General features: G+C 39.7%; 1 protein-coding gene across 7 annotated transcripts in view; it reads right to left on the bottom strand.

Moving 5' to 3' along the window:
• Window positions 1–21,822, bottom strand: part of atm (ATM serine/threonine kinase) — a 173,081-nt gene that overhangs the window by 101,809 nt on the left and 49,450 nt on the right. For 6 of the 7 annotated variants that reach the window (XM_059646635.1, XM_059646634.1, XM_059646637.1 and 3 more), the window contains exons 19-28: window positions 19,966–20,048; window positions 19,155–19,301; window positions 18,929–19,004; window positions 15,696–15,826; window positions 13,069–13,189; window positions 10,963–11,127; window positions 7,432–7,601; window positions 5,079–5,331; window positions 3,911–4,029; window positions 1,521–1,647 (exon numbers count right to left, since the gene is read on the bottom strand). In XM_059646635.1, coding sequence (XP_059502618.1) covers window positions 1,521–1,647; window positions 3,911–4,029; window positions 5,079–5,331; window positions 7,432–7,601; window positions 10,963–11,127; window positions 13,069–13,189; window positions 15,696–15,826; window positions 18,929–19,004; window positions 19,155–19,301; window positions 19,966–20,048 — 1,392 coding nt within the window. Of the gene's footprint in view, window positions 1–1,520; window positions 1,648–3,910; window positions 4,030–5,078; window positions 5,332–7,431; window positions 7,602–10,962; window positions 11,128–13,068; window positions 13,190–15,695; window positions 15,827–18,928; window positions 19,005–19,154; window positions 19,302–19,965; window positions 20,049–21,822 lie in introns of those variants that run through there. The other variant, XR_009445848.1, reaches the window with a different exon arrangement.

Below are 21,822 nucleotides of genomic sequence, written 5' to 3'. Positions count from 1 at the left end.
TTACTCAATGCCCTAGCATTCATTACATTCTGTGGTAGTGAATTGCACAGATTCATGACACTGTGAGACAAGTAATTCCTCTTCATCTCTCAGAGTTAAATCTGCTACCCCTTATCCTACAGCCTTGGCCTTCCATTCTAGATTTTACCACATATGGAAATATCGTCTCATGGCTTAGGTAGCAATCTGGAGATTCGCATCTTTAAAATCTTATCTGGTTCTGCTAATTTAGACTTTAGCTATGAATATAGGAACAGAAGTATACCTCCTTTTGGCCCAGAGATGATGGGAACTGCAGATGCTGGAGAATCCAAGATAATAAAGTGTGTCTGATGAAGGGTCTAGGCCCGAAACGTCAGCTTTTGTGCTCCTGAGATGCTGCTTGGCCTGCTGTGTTCATCCAGCTTCACACTTTATTATCTCTTTTTGGCCCATATCCTTTAACACCTTTGCGTAACAAAAATTTATCTATCTCAGATTTCCAGTCAACCACTGATATAGCATCACCTGCCATTTGTGGAAGATGGTTCCAAATCTCTACCATCTTTTGCCTGTAGAAGTGCTTTTCTCATAACATCTCTCCTGACCAGTCTGGCCTTAACGGTTAGACTGTCCCCTAGTTCTAGAATCTCCTAATCCACGAAGTAGAACCTCTTGCTTAATTATACTGGTGTTGTTGGTACCCAGGAGGACAATGACATAAGTTCCTCTCCAGTCCCAGGCAGTTTGAGATTGTTACTAGGTTAGTAATGAGGGTGTGGAGGTTGTGATGTATTGAACAGTGCAAGTCTAGCAATGGAATTCATGGGATTTGGCACTTCAGGATGAATTCACTGGCCATGAGCTTTTGAGAGATGTTTTATGTTCCTGACACATGGCATCCAAATCCAGAGGGCTGGACTAGAGACACTGATCATCACATTTATCTGTCCCTCTGTCTCCGCAAATGTCTAGACAGCCTTCAGGCCCTCTGTGTATAGAGGATTTCTCTCTCAAAAATCTCCTTCATCAAGGCATTCAGCTCTGCATCAGAGAACCTTTATTCTTGCCTGTTGCCATAATTCAGGGTTCTTAGTGCTCACAAGCTTATAAAACCTCACCAAGAGGTGAGGACTGGCAGTAAGTAATATAGGTTAGTTTCAACTGGTGCAAACACTGTCCACTAATTAGTTGGGTCACTTATTAGTTCATTTAACTCTGGTTGTAGCAATGTGAGAGCCTGGTTGGGTTTAGTACAATTTCAGCACCATGGAAATGGCTTGCACTTCTCAGTTAAAGCACTGTTCAAAATTAGTGAGAAAGATGTGGATTTTAGGAAGATTGCTAGAATATTCAACTTAACAGCTAAAGAGAAGGACGGCTATGACAATTATCAACCCATGCCTTGCTTCCTCCTCAAAACTGAAAAGCTGTCTTAACTTTATTACGGTAAAGGCCAGGTCAAAGGCAGCACCTTTAAAAAATTCTGATCACTATTAACGAAGGGCAAATACAATATAGAAATAGACAAAAAAACATACCGGGTTTTTTGAAAGAACTGCAACAAGTGGCTTAAATTTTTCTTTGTGGCAACTACTAATGTATTCCAATGTAGCTTTGATCACAGAAGATGGAAAATAAGGTGGATTAGGTGCAGGATCCATTGCACTATATAGAGGTGAAAATACAAAAATTTCTGAGCCACATTCTACTTTGGAAAAATTGCAACTTCATCATACAAAAATCTTGCAAAAATATTACAAAAATACCTACATATGGGTCACACACATTGTATTTCAGCTGTATAACGATGAGATTCAAGAGTTTCTCATGCAAGCAGTCATATATGCAAGATATCTCCAGTCTTAGCTTGGACATCATATTTAGTACTTTAAAATAGTAAAAACTTAAAACGGATGCCATCCATTGCAGCCTGTTTATAATTGCTAATTGTCAACAAATATCAAAAAAAAGTAGTGGATAAAATTGACAATTTGGGCTATTTAAGCTCATGCAAACTTTTATGCATTGATTAGGAAATAAAAACAAAATACATAAAAATTCAAAAATGGGAACAGAATTAGAAAAAAAATTTGCTATACCTTGTATAGCTCAACATTCCACCCAATGCATTTGAAAATCCCCATCAGCAAGTTTCCTCCATGCTACTCACAATCTTGACTTGGGAGATATACCTTTGTTCCTGGATCAAACTTTCAGAACTCCCTTTCCAACAACATTTGGTAGTAACTACACTCAAAGGGCTGCCACATATTAAGAAGTCAACTGACCACCACCTTATACAGGGCAATTAGGGATGGACAATAAATGGCAGCATCTTCCATATTCCCGTCAATGCATAAAACATTAAATCGGGCGGCTTGCATAGACAATAATGTGACTGACACGGAGAATTAAGTAAAAGCCAGCCAGACTTCTTAGTCAAGAATTTTCTAAGCCCCGAAAATTCTGCTGGACTGATTTATTTTCAGTTCTCAATTCTGCTGTAGCTGCAGTGGCCTTCTTGTTCAATCTTTTACAGCTCAACCAATTAAGAACCCACCTTCAGGAATGGAATACAATTAAGGGCAGCAGGCAGTTAAGGAAATTAGAGTTCAATTCAGCAAACCAACTTGAAAGACTGCAGGCAACTCTGCTGTATTAGCAATGGCAGTTTTTCTGAGAATGCAGGAGGAGACAGCACGTGCAATGGGGATGCAACAAAGATTATGGCAGCAGCTGCCTCTGCAGTAATTGGTTTAACTTTTTACTGCTTTAAGGTGAAACTGTTACTTTCTTTTAAAGTATGTAACAGGCTTATATAGATATGTAAATCTGGGATTGAGTTGTCATGTAATACAGTGATAAGGTTATGTTCCTAATAACATGCCATGGTGCACCAGAATATTTGTTGATCAAAGAGAACAAAAAGAATACGGTACTGTTCGCTCAAAGTAATGGGCATCTTGGGGAACTAGTCAAGAGATAACAGAAAGTGCACATCTGAAAAAAACAAACAAAAAAAGGGCATATTCCAACAAGCTAATTTGAAACTAATCATGTACTGTTCATGCATCAAGTCATTCAGTGCTCAGGAATGCTACTGGCCATGTACGTGGGTAATGGTTCGCAAAGATGAACAAATAGTAACTCTTAGCGGGCAGATGCAAGGTAAGCAGACAAAACAGAAGATAGTCAACACAACAAGTGGCCAGTGAGCCAAAACTCACAAGCTGATGTTTCAGAATGAACTGACTGATCTGCTACCTTTATTAAGATTTATTTTCGTAATCATTGTGACAAACTTAATAAATTCTGTGAAACTTGTGAAAACATATTCGTACTCCAAGTGATCTCGTAGTTAGGACAAGAAGACTTTTTAGAACTCCGTTGGTATTATTATTTGGTCTTACAACTAAAGTTAAGTTAAAAATCCCACACTTATACTATCTTAACAAGTATCTCCAGGAGCTATTCAAATAATGACAAGCCTCTGTCAGCTGAAGATCTCAGCCTTGCCCTTTTTTGTCATCAAGTTGCAGCGGTGCTGGTAAAATTACAACATCAGTGGAACACAGTAGTTAATTGTTTAATTATCCACTGGAATTGTTATCCTGTCACTGTTGGGCATATTGCCATCAATGCACTCAGCCCACTCCCTGGAACAATAAAATCCACATCCCATTTCTTAATATGGCCCAAAAAAATCTAATTGAATTCAAATAAAGCCGTTGAAGAAAACAACTACAATAAATAAGAAACACATACAATTTCAATACATTCATGTTATTTCTTTCAGAATGATAATCTTCACGTGAAAACAGCTGGAAAACAAATTACTTTGATGATGGGAATGCTGGAAAGCTGATAACCGGGTTTGTAGTGTCATTATCAACAAATAGTTTCAACTCCAGTTAATTAATTGTCTTACCCTGAAAACTTTACTACTTGTGTACCTTCTCCTGAATCTTGGTTGGGAGGGTCATACAGCGTATTCAGTAGCTCAACAACAATCTCTGGCAATCTGTTGTGGCTCAAATGATCAATTTGCTTTCATAAAAAGAAGAAAAGTACCAATGTTAAAAATTAGTTCAGAAATTATGTTGTCATACCAAATGTGCCCAAGCAAACATGATGGGTTCCCAGAAGGAAAATTACGTGGAAATACTTGGCCACATGTATATTTCCTGAAACATTTCTTGTTTTCCATTATAAACCAAAATAACAAGGAGACAGACATATGGCACTTCAGGCCTGTTCTGCCATTCAACATGGTCATGGTTGATCATCCAACTCAGTGCCTTGTTCCTGTTTTTGCCCTATATCCTTTGATTCCTTGTTGCCCCAAGAATAATATCTCTCTCCTTCTTAAAAACAGACTGCCTTCTGTACCAGAGAATTTTACAGCTCAGTACTCTCTGGGTGAAGAAATTTCTCATCAAATTAGTCTAAATGGCCTACTGTATACTTAGACTGTGACCACTAGTTCTGACCACCCTGGACATCAGGAACATCCTTCCTACGTTTATCGTGTCTAATCCGGTTAGAATTTTCTATGGGATCTCCCCTCATTCTTCTAAAGTCCACTGAATATTGTCTCTCGTCACACATCAGTCCTATCCTACCTAAGAAACAGTCTGATAAACCTCCATTGCACTTCTGCCATAGTCAGAACATCCTTCCTCCGGAAAGAAAGCCAAAACTGCACTAGTACTCCAGGGGTGGTTTCAACAAGCTAAGTACAAATGCTGCAAGACATCTCTGCTGCTGTACTCAAACCCTCTTGTTATAAAGGCCAACATACTATTTTTCTACTTCACTGCCTGATGCACCTACATGCTTATTTTCAGCAAAACCCACGGAAGAAGCCAAGCAGAATTCTAACAAAAGTAGTTTGGTATCAAACTTGATTAAAAGTATTATTCCAGTCCACTAAACCTCAAAATCTCTATGATAGTAGCATCACCAAAGCAAAGCAAGATTTGCACTGACTGCAGGAGAATCTCTGTTGAATGTAGTTTCTCTTTTATAGCTCAGGGTGACATTGCATAGGTAAATACAGAAGACACCAAAAATGGCGTAAATCTAGTTAATCTCACCTGCTTCCCTAGGCAATCATCTTCCTTCAACATGTCGAACACCTTTGATGCATTTTCCCTTTGCTGTGCCATATTAGTTTCAGATCCATTTTTATCTTGATATGCAAAGCACGGTAGGATGTAAGCCATGATCTTTGGAAGGCAATCAGCAAGCAATTCTTTCCAATTCCTCTTAATGCATGCAGCAATTGACTTCACTTCTTCCAAGTTACCATTAACCATTAGATGTGGCACAAGAATTTTGTAATGGGATCTAAAACACATAATCAGCAAAAATTAACTTAGTTCCCTTATCAATATTAAAAGTTAACTCATAATACATCATCCTTTGAAAATATAGAAATCACTATTTGGGCTGGATTATTTCATTTATTTCTTGATCATATGGTACAGGCTATTTTGGCTGGTGAATTTCGCACTCACGATGATATTGAAAGGTGTGGGATCTTATTGTTGGGAAGCAGTAGCATTCTCATTCTGCATGACATCAGCATCAATCACTTTCACATAAGAAATAATATTTAGGTGCGTAACAAAACGCAGTCTCCTGTAACCCGGCCCCCAAAATAAGAAGAAAAAATATCAATTGCAGAGGTAGCAGTGTAAGTGTGTCCATTTCTACATAAACAACCTCCATCTCTGTTATCAAAACTGTTGATTTGGGGTGCTTGCGCTGTGGGGACATGCCCACTTAAAAGTGGAAAATCTACGCGGGATACCACATCTATTCCAGATCTTAGCACTTGCGTCATCTCTGCAGCAGAGTACTGTATACCTGCCTGTCAAAGATCATCTCACATACAACTTTGGAAACTCAAGTCAATGCAAGAATACCTATTATAACTGGAATCCTTCACTTAAAATTCCCAACATCTCAGATTTTCAAAGTCAAGAAAATCCAATCCAAAACATCCACACTCCTCGGAAACTAGGTAAGAGGGTCCTTCATAAACAAGTACAGCAGACAAATCCACTGCAAGCCCACTGACTCCCACAGTTACTCGACTTGAAATCCTCAAACTGTTTCCTGTAAAGACTCTACTCCATTCTCCCAGTTCGTCCATCTTCTGATGATGCCAACTTCAAGAAAGGGGCATCACAAGTGTCCATGTTCTTCCTGCACCAGACACATATTCCCCTTCCCTCCCTTGTCAGCGTTCCACAAGGATCGTTCCCTCTGGAATACGCTGGCCCACTCCTCTTTCACTTCCAACAAGTTCCCACAGCCTCACAGCACCTTCCCTTCCAATCAGAAAAGGTGTAACACCTACCTATTTACTTCCTCCCTCCTCATCATCTAAGGCCTCAAATACACTTTCCAAGTGAAGCAGTGCTTTAACTGCACTTCACTCAATCTAGTCTACTGTATTCACAGCTCACGATGTGGTCTCCTTTACACTGGGGAAACAAAGCACAGACTAGGTGACGGCTTCACAGAACACCTATGTTTCAGCTGCAAAGACGGCCATGAGACTGCGTTGCTTGTCACTTCAACACACCACCTGCTCCCTGGCCGACAACACTGTCTAGCTTGCTGCACTGCTCCAGCGAAGAGCAGCACCTCATTTTCCACTTGGGAACGCTGCAGCCTTCCGGACTTGGTATTGAGTTCAATAATTTTAGGGCTTGAGAACCTTTTCCTCATGCTACACCCCACCTCCACATGCCAGGCTGTCTCATGTCATGGACCACTACCACACACAACCCATTGTAAGCTACTAATGGCTTCCATAAGCCAATATTCATTCTCCTTTGCTGGTCTTTATCCACTCATTTGTCTATCTAACTATCTCCACTTATCATTTACTCCTACCCTCTCCCCCAACTCCATGTTCTATATAAAAACCGTGCTTTTCCTAGCTAACATCAGTTCTGAAGAAGGGTCACTGGATCCAAACCATTAACTCTGCTTTCTCTCCCCAATGCTGCCAGATCTGCTGAGATTTTTCAGCAAATTCTCTTTTTGTGTTAGAAGTGGATGTCTTCCTTAATTTGGCTTTTTCAAAAACTATTGAGGACAGTTTATCTTGAACAATGTCCTCTTTACTGAAAAGAGAATGAATGCATGTTAAAACTTCTGAAATAACTGATGACTGATTTGACTGAAAAACATTAATTTCAAACACTTGTTGTACAAAAGGTGCAGTGAAAACCAGTAACACTGCTATCATGAGACAGGTTAAAATAATGCTGTATTTCCCAACATGCATAGTAATTGAAGGAAGATTCATTCAATACATCTTCCTGAAATTGGCACTTCATTGTAAACATCTGCTACATGTGTTCAGGTGTTATGTAAAAATCAAGACATTCACAATATTGTGCTTTGTTACTTCAGTAACACTTAAGTTACCTGCAAAATTCTTCCAGATTGGCGCAGTTCAATAAGACATAAGGGAACGTAGACAAGTTATAGCTTGAATCATCCATTCTCAGCCATTGGTGGATAAGGTAATCCAAGTGGGAAACCATGAAGCTTTCTGAATTACGATACTTCAAACAGTTTGATGCAGTCTCAAGAATCTAATTAGAGTTAACAAGTAGGTCATGAATGTATCTTATATCCAATACTGTAAACAATATAGAATCATAAAACCATGGGCAACAAAACAAAATTTAATATTTTAAAAACATCATTTGATAGCAAAATTATTAATTATCACAAATTAACTCCAGAAATTGACTGTTTACTCAACATAAAATTACTAATTTGACTTCAGTTTATTAGATAAAACCTCCAGTATACAGAAGTCACTTATTCATAGATTTACATATGTTCAGACTTACTTTCTACAAGGAAACTAGACAGTTAGGTCAAGAAGAGAAAGATAGTAGACTGCTGAAAATACGAAGCAGGCATGTGCTGACATGCTCAGGCCTTGTTGAAAGATTTTCAGCAGGTCATTCAGAATAGTTCAAGAGTTAGTGAACAGACAGTTTAATAATTAGATGGAGGTAGTCAGAAGAGAAGGCTACCATGTTCACACTGCTATTGAGTCAGGTATGCAGGAGCAGGGAGAAGAGGCTCCATTCCAAAAGATTGTTGCTATAGCAAGCTCTGAGATGTTAGGAAAAGCTTAAGGATCTCGGAGGGGCAGTTAAGTGTTGAGGTTAGGGTTCAGGAAAAGCCAACAAAATGTGGATGCTCAGGAGAAACCGAGCACCATTAACAGATCATTGCAGTGGAAAGTGAAGATGAAGGAAGCCCACGAGCAGAATTTGTTTGTGCAGTGAAAACTTTTTTTGTGAAAAATGTTAAATCTAGAGAAATGCAGGGGCAATATCAGCTTGGTGAAGCCAACTGTCTGCAAAAAAAGCTGGACTTGTGGTTATGAGTAGGTGATGGAATGCAGTTTCAAGAATATAGAAGAACATACTCCCTGGAAAGGAGGGTAAAGTATCAGAACAAGAACAATCATTGCGGCAGTCTTTGATAGAGTAGCTTTTGGCAGAGTTATGAAGCTAGGTCTTAAATAAGGATAGTAGAGTCCCTTGTGAGGTTTAACATGATTTGATGGCCAGTGTCTCTCACATCTGTGGGATTGCTGAAGATTCTGTGGAATGCATCTAAGTTGTATTTGGCATTTAATGTGCTCATGTGTTACTGGGCCCTAACCAGACAGCAACATATATTAAGCAATACGGTCTGGGAAAATAACACATAAAAGTGGTGATTACTTTGGAGGGGCTCACTGCTGTGGTGATGGATTTATTTGGTGAATTTTTTGGGTTTCACTTCAAGGTGTGATTTAGTACTGAAGTGGTAGGACATGCAGAATTTAGAACTTTGGCGCAATATTTATTGAGATTGGGTGATTTTGTACTGTGATGAGGGCTTTTGGCAGAGTGCCAGTGCAGTGATTTTGAGGTTTACAGAGCTTTGGTGGCACTTACTAAAGTGGCTTAGTCTTAAGATGTGGGTTTTAATAATTGTTAAAGTGATCGATTATTGAGAAGGTTTAATTTAATTTGCTAAGGTGGGGACTCTATCAGGGACAGTTTAGTGGGTAGGTTGGGTTTGACTGGTGTACACCAGATTTGGAGCTGTGAGTTTGAGAAAGGGCCAGAGAATGACACAGATAGAAGACAAGATTGTATTCACATTTGCAGTTATCTGGGCTCGACCAAATTTGCCTTGAACCTTTGCAATTCGCCTACTGGCGCAACAGGTCCATGGCAATGCCATCTCCGCGGCTCTATAATCATCCCTGGAACATCTGGACAATGAGGACATCTATGTCAGGCTCCTACTTATTGACTACAGCCCCACCTTCACTACCATAATTCCAAACAAATTCCTCTCTAAACTGCAAAACCCAGCTCTCAGCTCCTCCCTTTGTAGCTGGATCCTTGAATTCCTATCTCATAGACTGCAATCAGTAAGAATAGGTGACAACACTTCCTCCACCACAATCCTCAAAGTTGATGCCCTGCAAGGCTGCTTAATCAGCCTCATACTATACTCCTTATACACTCACAAATGTAAGGTAAATGGAGTTGTGGTGGAATTTGACCACTGTTACAGATATCAGACAACAATGAGACAGGCAAAGGAAAGAGACTGATTGCTTAGTGGCATGATGGAAAGACAACAATCTCTCTACCAATGTCTGCAAAAGAAAGGAACTGGTTATTGACTTCCAGAAGCAGAGTGGAGGTCACGCCCCTGTCTGCATCAATGGTACTAAGGTAGAGATGTTTGAAAGCGTCAAGTTCTTGGGGGTGTTGATCACCAACAATCTGTCCTGGTCCACCGAATCAATGCAATGGTCAAGAAAGTATAACAACGTCTCTACTTCCCCAGGAGGCTGAGGAAATTCTGCATGTCACAAGGACATTTCCCAATTTTGATAGATACACCAGTCAAATCCAGATTATGGTGGAGGAGGTGTTGTTTCCTATTCCTACTGATTGCAGTCTATGGGTCATGAATTCGAAGATCCAGTTACAGAACGGGGAGCCAAGAGGTCTTTGAGTTTAGACAGGAATTTGTTTGGAATTGTGGTGGTGAAGGTAGAGCTGTAGTCAATAAGTAGGAGCCTGATGTAGCCATCCTTGTTATCCAGATGTTCCAGGGATGACTGTAAAGCCAGGGAGATCGCATGGCCATGGACCTGTTGTGCCTGTTAATGAATTGCAAAGGATCAAGGCAATTTGGTAGGCTGAAGTTGAAGTAAGCCATGACTAATGTCTCAAAGCACTTCATAATTAGAGGTCAGATGCACTGGGTGGTGGTATGGTATGGCAAGTGCTCTTCTCTTGACTGCAAGAAACTATAGAGAGTTGTGAACGCAGCCCAGTCCAGAACACAAACCAGTCTTCCATCCACTGACTTCATCTATACTTCCCGCTGCCTTGGGAAAGCAACCAACATAATTAGAGATCCCTACCACCCTGGTTATATTCTCTTTCACCCTCTTCCATCAGGCAGAAGATATAAAAGTTCGAATGCACATAGGAATAGATTCTGAAACAAGCTTTTTCACCTCGTAAAGGATGAACTTCTTAAAGAAAGTTGTGAATGCAGGCACAGTTACAATGTCTAAGAGCCACTTAGATAAGTACATGAATAGGAAAGGTTTGGAGGATATGGGCTAGGAGCAGGCAGGTGGGACTAAGATCATGGACTGGTTGGACCAAAGGGTTTGTTTCCATGCTGTATGACTCTGTGAAGACATTTTCTGTTGAAGCAACTGCAGATCAGTGATCACATTTCAGAAGAAAGATTTTGAATGGGCACTCCATGCACACACAGAGCTGAATAGGTTCAATGTGATGAAATGGTTAATATTGCCTAATGTCAGAAAACAGAATCAACAGAATAAATATCACCATACAAATCTTCTATAGTTCAGAAAAGCTGACAATTTCATTTCATAGTTACTTTATTAACAAGTGTAGGATTCAATTTGTTCTCCTTGAATGACTGGCAAATTGCAAATAAGGCTTGCTTTTCACAAATGGGGCTACAGCACATGATCAATGAAATCACTGTAAGCAGAGTAGCTCTTCTGTTACACTTCTCATCCTGGAGTTCCTCTTCACTACTCTAAGGAAAGATGAAAATTTTCAAAAGGTGAGACTGTACTTAAAATATTGACACATATGTGCAAGCCAGCTTACACTTATATATGAGCACTAACAAATATAAATATGAGAGGTGACTAAAAGCTTGGACAAAGAACTGGGTTTTAAGGGGTGGAGACAGGAGGAGGAGGAGGAGGAGGAGAGATGAGCTCAGGAAACAGTAAAGACTACAGTCAGAGAAGCGGAAAGTTTGAATAGATAAAATGTAGTAGTGGAAAAGTTACATAGTTGTGGAGAAACTGAACTATAAAGGGAGTTAAACACCAGAGTGGGAATTTTAAAGTTGAGCTGTAGTGAAATCCTGTGGGAGGGAAGGAGAAGTGAACTCTGATGCTAGTAACACACCAAAGAACTTGGCTGAAGGAAAATTATTCAATTACCAAAAATAAGATCACAACAGGTGATCTTGTTGTCTATCTTCCTGCTTAAAGGAAACTTTGGCTACTATGAAAAAAGAACAAAGTGCTAGAGAAATTCATGAGGTCTAGGAACATCAGTTCAGAGAAACAAAATTAACCTTCTGTTTCCGATATAAGCCCTCTTCAGAAGAGTTCCAAAGAAGAGTTAAATAAACTGAGCTTCTCTCTTCATAAATGCTGCCAGATCTGCTGAGTTTCAACTATATCTGCACTCTAGTACCCACAGCTTTCATCTTTGCAGCAATGGTTCTTTTCAGGTATAGAATGTGGTAAATTGTGGATATATTACGTACATAGCACTATATGAAAGGTCACGTATTATATTTTTTAACAAGTCGGGACAGCATCTATGACTGCATGCAGAAAATCAAAATGAAAATGTACCCTTCAGGTGAAGTGGGTTTTGAGAATACAAAGAATAAATGGCCTGGACAAATGGAGAGAAGTGAAAGTCACAATGAAACATGTTTTCAGAGGCATTCTATTATAAACACAGAGATAGGAATCAATTCCAGATAAAGTTAGTAAAGTGCTGCAGGAATATAATTTATAGATTATAGAAAATATTATTTAATACTACAAAACGTTTTCAATTAACTGTGGAATGTTGTCTAAAAATAAACATTTAAAAAAAAAATATACTCTCTGCTCTTTTAGACATTCTTTCTTTAGCTGAAAGCATAACACAAGTGATAATTATTCATAATTTCACTTTGACAGTGAGTAATGGTGGGCTTTTTAATTGCAAGATGCATCTTATCTCAACTTCAGGCTGATGTTCACATTTGCACACATCTTACTGAGTTTAAATATAGTGCTCCTTTTACAACTCGAGGTCAGCTCAGCTAACTTAACAGAGGCTTGAAAGAAAGCAGAGATTTCCTCAGTGAAATTCAGCCACCAAAAAATAATAACTGGAGAAATGTAACTTTTTACAGTGAGATGCTGAGAACAAAAATAAAGCACCCAGCAATACAACCTGTATTATTTCAAATTCAATACAGCAGACCACATTTCAAATAGATTAGAGTTGTTTCCATGCTGTATGGCTCAATGACCGTGATAGAGCAAAATAAAGCAAGGCAAATATCAAAAAGAAAAGCAAAAACATTATATTTTTGTTTTTACGGTGGGTAATGCCAGACACATGATCATAAGAAGCGTTTTGAAGTATTTTTGAAGTAAAGAATTCAGTCGTACTAAATCAAATCCAATAATCTATTACAGTGGAGGTCTAGATAATTCCTGCATGAGAAAAAAAAAACTAGCAAATCAATTGAGTGAAATATTTTCAAACATATTTGAGTAGGAGAATAAAGCTGAGGATGGGACACCAGATAATGGCAGTCTGAGGGACAGAACTAAAGAAATGGTTGTCTCCAATAGATTCAGCTGTCCTCTCTTAGAAGTTGGCAAGGATACTCCAAAGACAGTAAATGTACAATGTTTGGAAGTCATATGGAAAGATAGAAAACTGTCACTACCTGAAACCTCATGCCTGCTTGTACTTTCATATACACATTTTCAAAGGCATTTTGCTGCAACTTCACAGGAAGGGCTTTCAGTTGTATAGATTCATCCTGTACCTGGACCTCTTGGAATAGTCTGGAAAGAATGAAATTCTTCAAAATGATTGATTATAATACCCAAGACAAGAGTAAGGTTTTTGCTAAAAGCACCCAGCTGCCCCAGATTCCAGAAGTTTTTAAGCAGACATTTAATATTGTGACAAAAATATCAAACAACTCTGAATATGAATAGATGCAGATTCATTAGGGCAGGGTGCAATGGACTGGAACTCTGATCTTTTGGTTTTGTTACTCAGGTTGAATACCATCTAGACAAATGGGATCAAAGCACCTCATTCAACAGCAACAGCAAATTATGTTTAGAGAGCTTCATGTAACAAAATGCCAATGGCAAGATGAGGGCAGGTTAAGGGCATTACTCAGAGCTACACTTTGCTCACCAGTTCTCTTGTTCTTTCTTTCTTTCTGTCTTTGTCCTTCCTTTCTTTTATTCCCTCTGTGATAATTCTATCTCCAACTATTTTTAACTACCTAACTAAAGAGTCAGGAAGGAGCTGGGTCACGGCTGAGGACCATGTGGGGGGAGCTGAACATGCAGGTTGTGTCCTACAGCGATGGCAGATCGAGCATGGGCCAGAGCAATGGTGGCAGATCAATAGTGGGCTAGTGAGATCAAGCCAGAGAGGCTGCAGTGGCAAGATTGGGCCAGTGAGCCAACCCACAGCGGGACTCTGGTGGAAGCATGGCAAGGGTTGGAAAGCCTGGAGAGGGACTGCAGCAGTAGAAAGGAAAGTTGGACTCTCCGAAGTTATATTTTGTTCTTATCTTATTCTAAGTTAATGTGAATGGCAAAGGTACAAACTTTATAATTGTATTTTTACACAGAAAACACTGAAAAATAAATGATTCAAATGATTCAGGGCAGTTCACAGGAGCAGTGAAACACTAGGTATGACATTGAGCCACATAAGCAGATACGAGGCAAGAATGCCTGAAACTTGCTCAAAGAAAGGCAGATTTTAAGAAATGTTCTCAAGGAGGAAATTGTGTAGAGATGTGGCTAGTTATGAGATGCTGAGCTTGGGCACAGAAAACTGAAGGCGAAGCCACTAATGAAGAAACAATCAAAACTGGGGATGCTGAAGTGGCCAGAATTAAATAAGTGCAGATAGCTCGATAACTGAGAGCCTACAGAAGATTACAGAAATAAGGATGGGTAAGACCATGTAAGGCTATGAAAAGGAGAATGATAATTTTATAAGCAAGATGTTGCTTGGCCATGAGCCAAACTAAGTCTACAAACACAAAGATGATAGGGAAATGGGACTTGCTACAATTTAAGACTCTGGCAGCAGAATTTTACATGGTATCAAGTTCACAGAGGATAAATATGGGAGCCAATCAAGTTTCATGGGCTAATAGGGCAAGAATGGCAGTTTTAGCAACAAATGAGCTGAAGACAGGGTGAACATTATGGAACTAGTAAAAGGCAGTTTTAGTGATGGCATAATGTTTAATTAGAAGCTAATCTTGGAGTCAAATGTTTCAAACACAATGGCTCAGACTGTTGGAGAGGAGGAAGTCAATAGCTAAGGAACAGAATTCAAGATGGGGACTGAAGACAACAGCTTAATTCTTCTCAACATTTAACTGTGGATATTCCAATTCATCCAGTACTAAATTTGGATTAGCAGTCTGATAATTTTGCAACAATGGTGCCGTCAGGAGAGGGTTGGTGGCATGGATGTGGATGCCATCAGAGTCCATACATTAATCAACATGCACCATTCAGATAATATCAATGAATGGCAGCACATAGGTGAGAAATAGGAACAGGTCAAGGATTGATCTTTGAGGGCAAGTGAACTAACAGTACAGGAACAGGAAAATAATCAATTGCAGGTAATGTTCTGGATATGACTAAATACAGAAGAATGAAACTAGCTGATAGCAGACCTATTCAGTTGGAGAACAGTGCAGAGGTGGTGGAAGACAATAGTGTGGAGATGGTGAATCTGCAGAAAGGCTGAGAAAGATGAGGAGGGAGAGATTACTTTTGTCACAGTTATATCAGAAGTGAAATGATGCAGTTGCTCTTCAATGAATGTGCAGTACCAAATTATTCACTATTCATTACATCTCATTCACAGAACATTAAAAAGGTAGAAGTAGTAATCTGAAAGAACCCACACTGATGCAGCAGGGGGTATATTTCAAATTTAAACTTGGCGACAGGGCACAGGAAACTTTACATTTACCTCATGCTTTTTTGACATACAGGCACTCCCAGGCTGCAAACGGCTTCCATTCCTGAGTTCGGTCACAAGTCAATTTGTACACAAGTTGGAATACAATGTAAAGCCACCGTTCACAAGTACAGGAAATGTTCATATATAAGGTCTTTAAAATTACACCCAATACATGATCGCAATCATAAATCAGACATTTATAAATCAGGGAACCCCTCTATACTTATGTTCATTTGTAGAAGTCAGAAAGTAACTTGGTACATTAACTTAATCAAGGCTTTTTCAAATCTGCAGATGTAACTATTAGCATTTATTAACACCCAGAAAGATTACCTGTTTACAGACATGGCAGCAAGCATGCGAACCTGATGGTGACTATCTTTTAGGAACTCTGTATAGACTTCTGAGACAGGCAACTCTTCACCTCTGATAGACAGTACAGTCCATTTGGAATATGGATCTTTCTGAAAGGATACAAACCCCACAAAAGAAAATGTCACCAAAATCATCACTGCATTAATCAAATTATGCAATGTAAAAATACTACAGAATTGAAAGACCCAATAGGGGAGAAAATGGCCCAGTGGTATTGTAACTGGACTAGTAACCCAGACAAATCCTTCCCTACCATATGGTGGAATTTGAAATCAATAGCAATCTGCAATTAAGAAACTAATGATGACCATAAGACCATTGTTGATTGTCAGGAAAAACATAGCTGGTTTAATTTTCTTCCTCACCCGATCTGGCCTAGATGTGACTCCAAACCTACGGCAATGTGAACAGAGAACATTACAGCACAGTACAGGCCCTACGGCCCTCGATGTTGTGCCGACCTGTCATACCGATCTCAAGCCCATCTAACCTACACTATTCCATGTACGTCCATATGTTTATCCAATGACGACTTAAATGTACCTAAAGTTGGCGAATCCACATACCGTTGCAGGCAAAGCATTCCATTCCCTTACTGAGTAAAGAAACTACCTCTGACATCTGTCCTATATCTTTCACCCCTCAATTTCAAGCTATGCCCCCTCGTGCTCGCCGTCACCATCCTAGGAAAAAGGCTCTCCCTATCCACCCTATCTAACCCTCTCATTATTTTATATGTTTCAATTAAGTCACCTCTCAATCTTCTTCTCTCTAATGAAAACAGCCTCAAGTCCCTCAGCCTTTCCTTGTAAGACCTTCCGTCCATACCAGGCAACATCCTAGTAAATCTCCTCTGCACCTTTTCCAAAGCTTCCACATCCTTCTTATAATGCGGTGACCAGAACTGTACACAATACTCCAAGTACGGCCGCACCAGAGTTTTGTACAGCTTCACCGTAACCTCTTGGTTCCGGAACTCGATCCCTCTATTAATAAAAGCTAAAAAAACAGTATGCCTTCTTAACAGCACTGTCAACCTGGGTGGCAACTTTCAAGGATCTATATACATGGACACCGAGATCTCTCTGCTCATCTACACTACTGAGAATCTTACCATTAGCCCAGTACTTTGCCTTTCGGTTACTCCTACCAAAGTGCATCACCTCACACTTGTCTGCGTTAAACTCCATTTGCCACCTCTCAGCCCAGCTCTGCAGCTTATCTATGTGGTTGACTCTTATCTGCCCTCAAGAAAAATTTTATTGGGATGGGCAATAATGCTGGCGTGGCCATCAACATCTACATCCCGTGTAAGAACGTTATAAAAAAAGTTAATTTTGCACATCAGATGTAGGCTGTAAAACTTTAATTCTCCAAAAAAGTTTTACAAAAGGCACTTTCAAGCACAAAGTCTATAATGTTTCACAATAATTTTATTCTGGCTTTATTCATAACTTTTTCAGCCTTGTGTGTTTTATTGCATTTGAAAAGATGCTGTATAAATGTAAGATAACAAAATGTAGAGCTGGATGAACACAGCAGGCCAAGCAGCCTCGGAGGAGCAGGAAAGCTGACGTTTCAGGCCTAGACGCTTCTTCAGAAATGGGGGAGGGGAAGGGGGTTCTGAAATACATAGGGAGAGGGGGGAGGCGGATAAAAGATGGGTGGGGAGAAGATAGATGGAGAGGAGACAGACAGGTCAAAGTGCCGGGGATGGAGCCAGTAAAGATGAGTGCAGGTGGGGAGTTACGGAGGGGATAGGTCAGTCTAGGGAGGACAGAGAGATCAAGTGGGCAGGACCTCGGGGTAGGGCTTGACGCAGTTGCAGTTGTTTAGTGCGAACCAAGCATAGGTGTTCCACAAAGCAGTCCCCAAGCCTGCGATAGGGTTAGGGTTAGCACTACAGTTCGCACTAAACAACTGTACCTCCCAGTCGCGAACCATTTCAACTCCCCTTCCCATTCCTTAGATGACATGTCTGTCCTGGGCCTCCTGCAGTGCCACAACGATGCCACGCAAAGGTTGCAGGAACAGCACTTCATATTTTGCTTGGGAACCCTACAGACCAATGGTATCAATGTGGACTTCACAAGCTTCAAAATCCCCCCTCCCCCGACCACATCACAAAACCAGCCCAGTTTGTCCCCACCTCCCTAACCTGTCCTTCCTCCCACCTATCCCCTCCTCCCACCTCAAGCCCTACCCCCTTCCTACCTACAAACCTCATCCGGCCCCCTTGACCTGTTCAACCTTCCTGGACTGACCTAGCCCCTCCTTAACACCCCACCGAGACTCACCTTTACTGGCTCCATCCCCACCTCTTTGACCTGTCAGTCTCCTCTCACTTATCTTCTTCTTTATCCATCTTCTATCTGCCTCCCTCTCTCTCCCTATTTATTTCAGAAGCCCCTTCTGTTCTCCCATTTCCCAAGATGGGTCTAGGCCCAAAACGTCAGCTTTCCTGCTGCTTGGCCTGCTGTGTTCATCCAGGTCTACATCTTGTTATCTCAGATTCTCCAGCATCTGCAGTTCCTACTATTGCTGTATAAATGTTTATTATTGTTGTAGGGCATTTTGCGAAACTCACATATAAAGACATATTATGGTTAAGATCCCAAAAGCATAAATACTAAGACTCTTTTTCTACATTTGTATTAGAAAGTTAGTGATTTACAAAGATCAAATCCTGCATAGGAAAATAAAAGAATAACTTATACTATTCATAAATAAATGAATCTTAAAATATTTGCATAACGTTGCTTACGTTATCTAATGGACAATGCAATTATCTATAGGTTAAGAGAGAAGTAGACATTCTGAAACACATTAGAGGAAAATAAAATCTTGCATACACCTTCATGCCTTAATTTGTGTCTGTGACTAGATTACCAAAAATTGCACAGTGGTACAATTTATAAACTATAATTTCTCAATGTCACATAATATAACTTTTCTCGTTGTAATAATCTCCTTTTCTCAGAGAAAAAATGTTTAACTTATTTCACGATGTTCTTTTCAGTAAAGAATATTTTAGCTCGCGGTGACTATCACAAGCAGAAGGTAGAATGAGTGGGAATTCTAGATATCAGAGAGTGTCTATCCGTCGTAGTCACCATACTAACATATTTAAATAATTGCAAAAACTAGGTAATGTGCTAACAAATATCAGAATGTACATTTAATGGGCTCACCTCAAGTAATGCTTTCATGCATCTTACTAAAGCAGTTCTCACTTGTGAGTTACATTTTCCTTCCTTGCTTAGATGCCTGTTGTAAACAAACACATTGAAATGAATCTTAACTTCTCTAAATTTCTAACCCCACACCTAAAGGGAATTGTTAGTTTTTTTGGTTTCAGTTACAAACATAGTCTGAAATGATCTGGTGGAAAACATAGAGTCAATGAAGTACACAGACCAGAATGCTCCAATTGTCGTTAGCAGTTTCCCTTGGACATCAGTAATTTCATCAGAGTCAATGCCTTGTGCTGCCAGCAAAGGAAGCATGTGTGTCAGGATCACCGAACAAACTTCTTGATCACAACGATACATGGAACACAAGTCCCTGCATCGATTAGAAATTGCAATTATAAAGAGTTACCAACTCATCCATCCCTGTTAACTGGCTGCTAAAATCACACTTCAAAACAATTCATCCACTCATTGTACAGTACAATTTATTTAAAAGATAAACAACTTGATAATATAAATTACATAATACATGAATAAAACTAGCTATGCCTTGATATGCTGATAATGTGTTCTTAACTAACATTTTTAACTGACATTTGAACTCTACTTGAGGCAATTATTTTATGTTTTACATAAAAATCATAAGAACTATTATTCTAGGAATCCAATGTGACATTATAAGGTTCCAAGCAACGCAATCTATTTGGAGGTGCAAGTGGATTGCAAAGTCTGATATTGATTAAAAATTGTAATTCTTGCACTTGAACACATTTGATCTAGTCCAATTATTCTTCTGGTCATTATTTATTCCCAAGGAATGAACACTTTCATTGGAAAAAGGTAATTCCCAAAAAGATCATATCATAATTTTTTTCGACATCTTTCGTGTTCAAAGTCTGTTAGTGCTGGATAATGCAACATTTTGTATCTCAGGCACTTAGTAGCACCATAAAGTCAGTATCACCATCACCATGTGCATACCTCCACACAGCATTCCCATTTGCAAAACAAAAGCAGTTAAATCAAATAACACTTACAAGAGAGGGTTCACAAGTATGGAGATATCATCAGCTGGGAGAACACATTCTTTTGATGGAAGCTCTTTTAGCAGGATCAAGTACTATGGGATCAAGCACAAATGAGACAAATCAGCATCACACTGGAAGAGTTATTGATGACATATGTGATTCATCTGATACAAGCATCGGGAGTAAGGTGAAATGTCCTTTCTCTGCTAGCAGATGTAACACTTCCAATCTCTACCATGTAAGTTATTTCAAGGAAGTGGTTGCTATTAACAATAATTTATGGAACCTTGCAGTGCATAATGCGACTGTCAGTTTAATCACACAGAATTGCACATAATTAATTCAAAATTAATTCAGAACTGAGTACAGTTCTGGTCGCTGCGTTATAGGAAGGATGTGGAAGCTTTGGAAAGGGTGCAGAGATTTACCAGGATGTTGCCTGGTATGGAGGGAAGGTCTTATGAGGAAAGGCTGAGGGACTTGAGGCTGTTTCGTTAGAGAGAAGAGGGTTAAGCGGTGACCTCACAGAGATATACATGATCAGAGGACTGGTAGGGTGGACAGTGACAGCCTTTTTCCTTGGATGGAGATGGCCAGCACAAGGGGACATAGCTTTAAGTTGAGGGGTGATAAGATATAGGACAAATGTCAGAGGTAGGTTCTTTACTCAGAGAACAGTAAGGGTGTAGAATGCCCTGCCTGCAACTGTAGTAGACTCGTCAAGTTTAAGGGCATTTAAATGGTCATTGGATAAACATATGGATAATAATGGAATTGTGTAAGTTAGATGGGCTTCAGATTGGTTTCACAGGTAGGCGCAACATCGAGGGCCGAAGGGCATGTACTGCGCTGCAGTGTTCTACGTTCTAAATGCGAGGTGGCTTGGGGCATTTGAAAGACATGAGATTTGAACAGGCATTTTTGTCTTTATGGAGAGATGTCAACGGTGCAAAAAAGAAAAGGACATTAATAGCCTTGTTTTAACATGCTCTCTCATACAACTAAGAATCTTACAAAGAAGGCACTGATTGGTCAGCTGAGTGCAAAAGCTGTAAAATTACTTCAAAGTAATGTATCAAATTGACAGGTAAAACATGGTGTTTCAGTTAAGTGATTTCTAACTGCAAGTAAAAAAAAACTTTTATTAATTTAGCTCCATTTATTGCATCCAATTAAACTTTTAGCTATGTGGCTATTGTCTACATGGAGAGTGTTTACTTCAGCAACATTTTGAACCCAACACTTGCACATTTAAAATAAAAACAGAAAATGCTACAGAAACTCAAGTCTGGTAGCGTTTGTGGAAAGAGAAATAGAGTAACAACTTGAATCCAGTATGAATCTCCATCAGAACCAAAGGGGATTGGAAAGTTAAGGCTTTTGCGCTGCTAACAAAAAGTAATGAATCGAACAGACAGTGAGGGTGCCCAGAGCAAAAGACAAAGCACATGCTAAATGCAGTAGGTAAGTTGTACATATACACAGTTTCAGGTAACTGTTTCCAGGGTCAGAATTATGGCAGCATAGTGTCTCAGTGACCAGCACCGGTCCTTCACAAATCTAGGGACCTGGGTTCAATTGCAGCTTAGGTGACTGTGTGGAGTTTATATATTTTCCCTGTGTCTGCATGGGTTTCCTCCGGGTCCTCAGGTTTCTTTCCACATTCCAAAGATGTTCAGGTTAGGTGGACTGGCTATGCTAAATTGGCCATAGTGTAGGTTAGATGGATTAACTATGGGAAATGCAGGATTACAGGGATAGGGTAGGGGAGTGTGCCTGGGTAGGATGCTCTCAGGACAGTCGGTTTGAGAAAATTATATTTTAGGGAGCAATTCTGTGAATTGATTCTATTGAAGTCTTTGGTCA

This window comes from Stegostoma tigrinum, chromosome 6 (genome assembly GCF_030684315.1).
Source record: "Stegostoma tigrinum isolate sSteTig4 chromosome 6, sSteTig4.hap1, whole genome shotgun sequence".
Classification (NCBI taxonomy): Eukaryota; Metazoa; Chordata; class Chondrichthyes; order Orectolobiformes; family Stegostomatidae; genus Stegostoma; species Stegostoma tigrinum.
The sequence above is the reverse complement of the archived record's forward strand: the minus strand, read 5'-3'. Positions and strand labels throughout refer to the sequence as shown.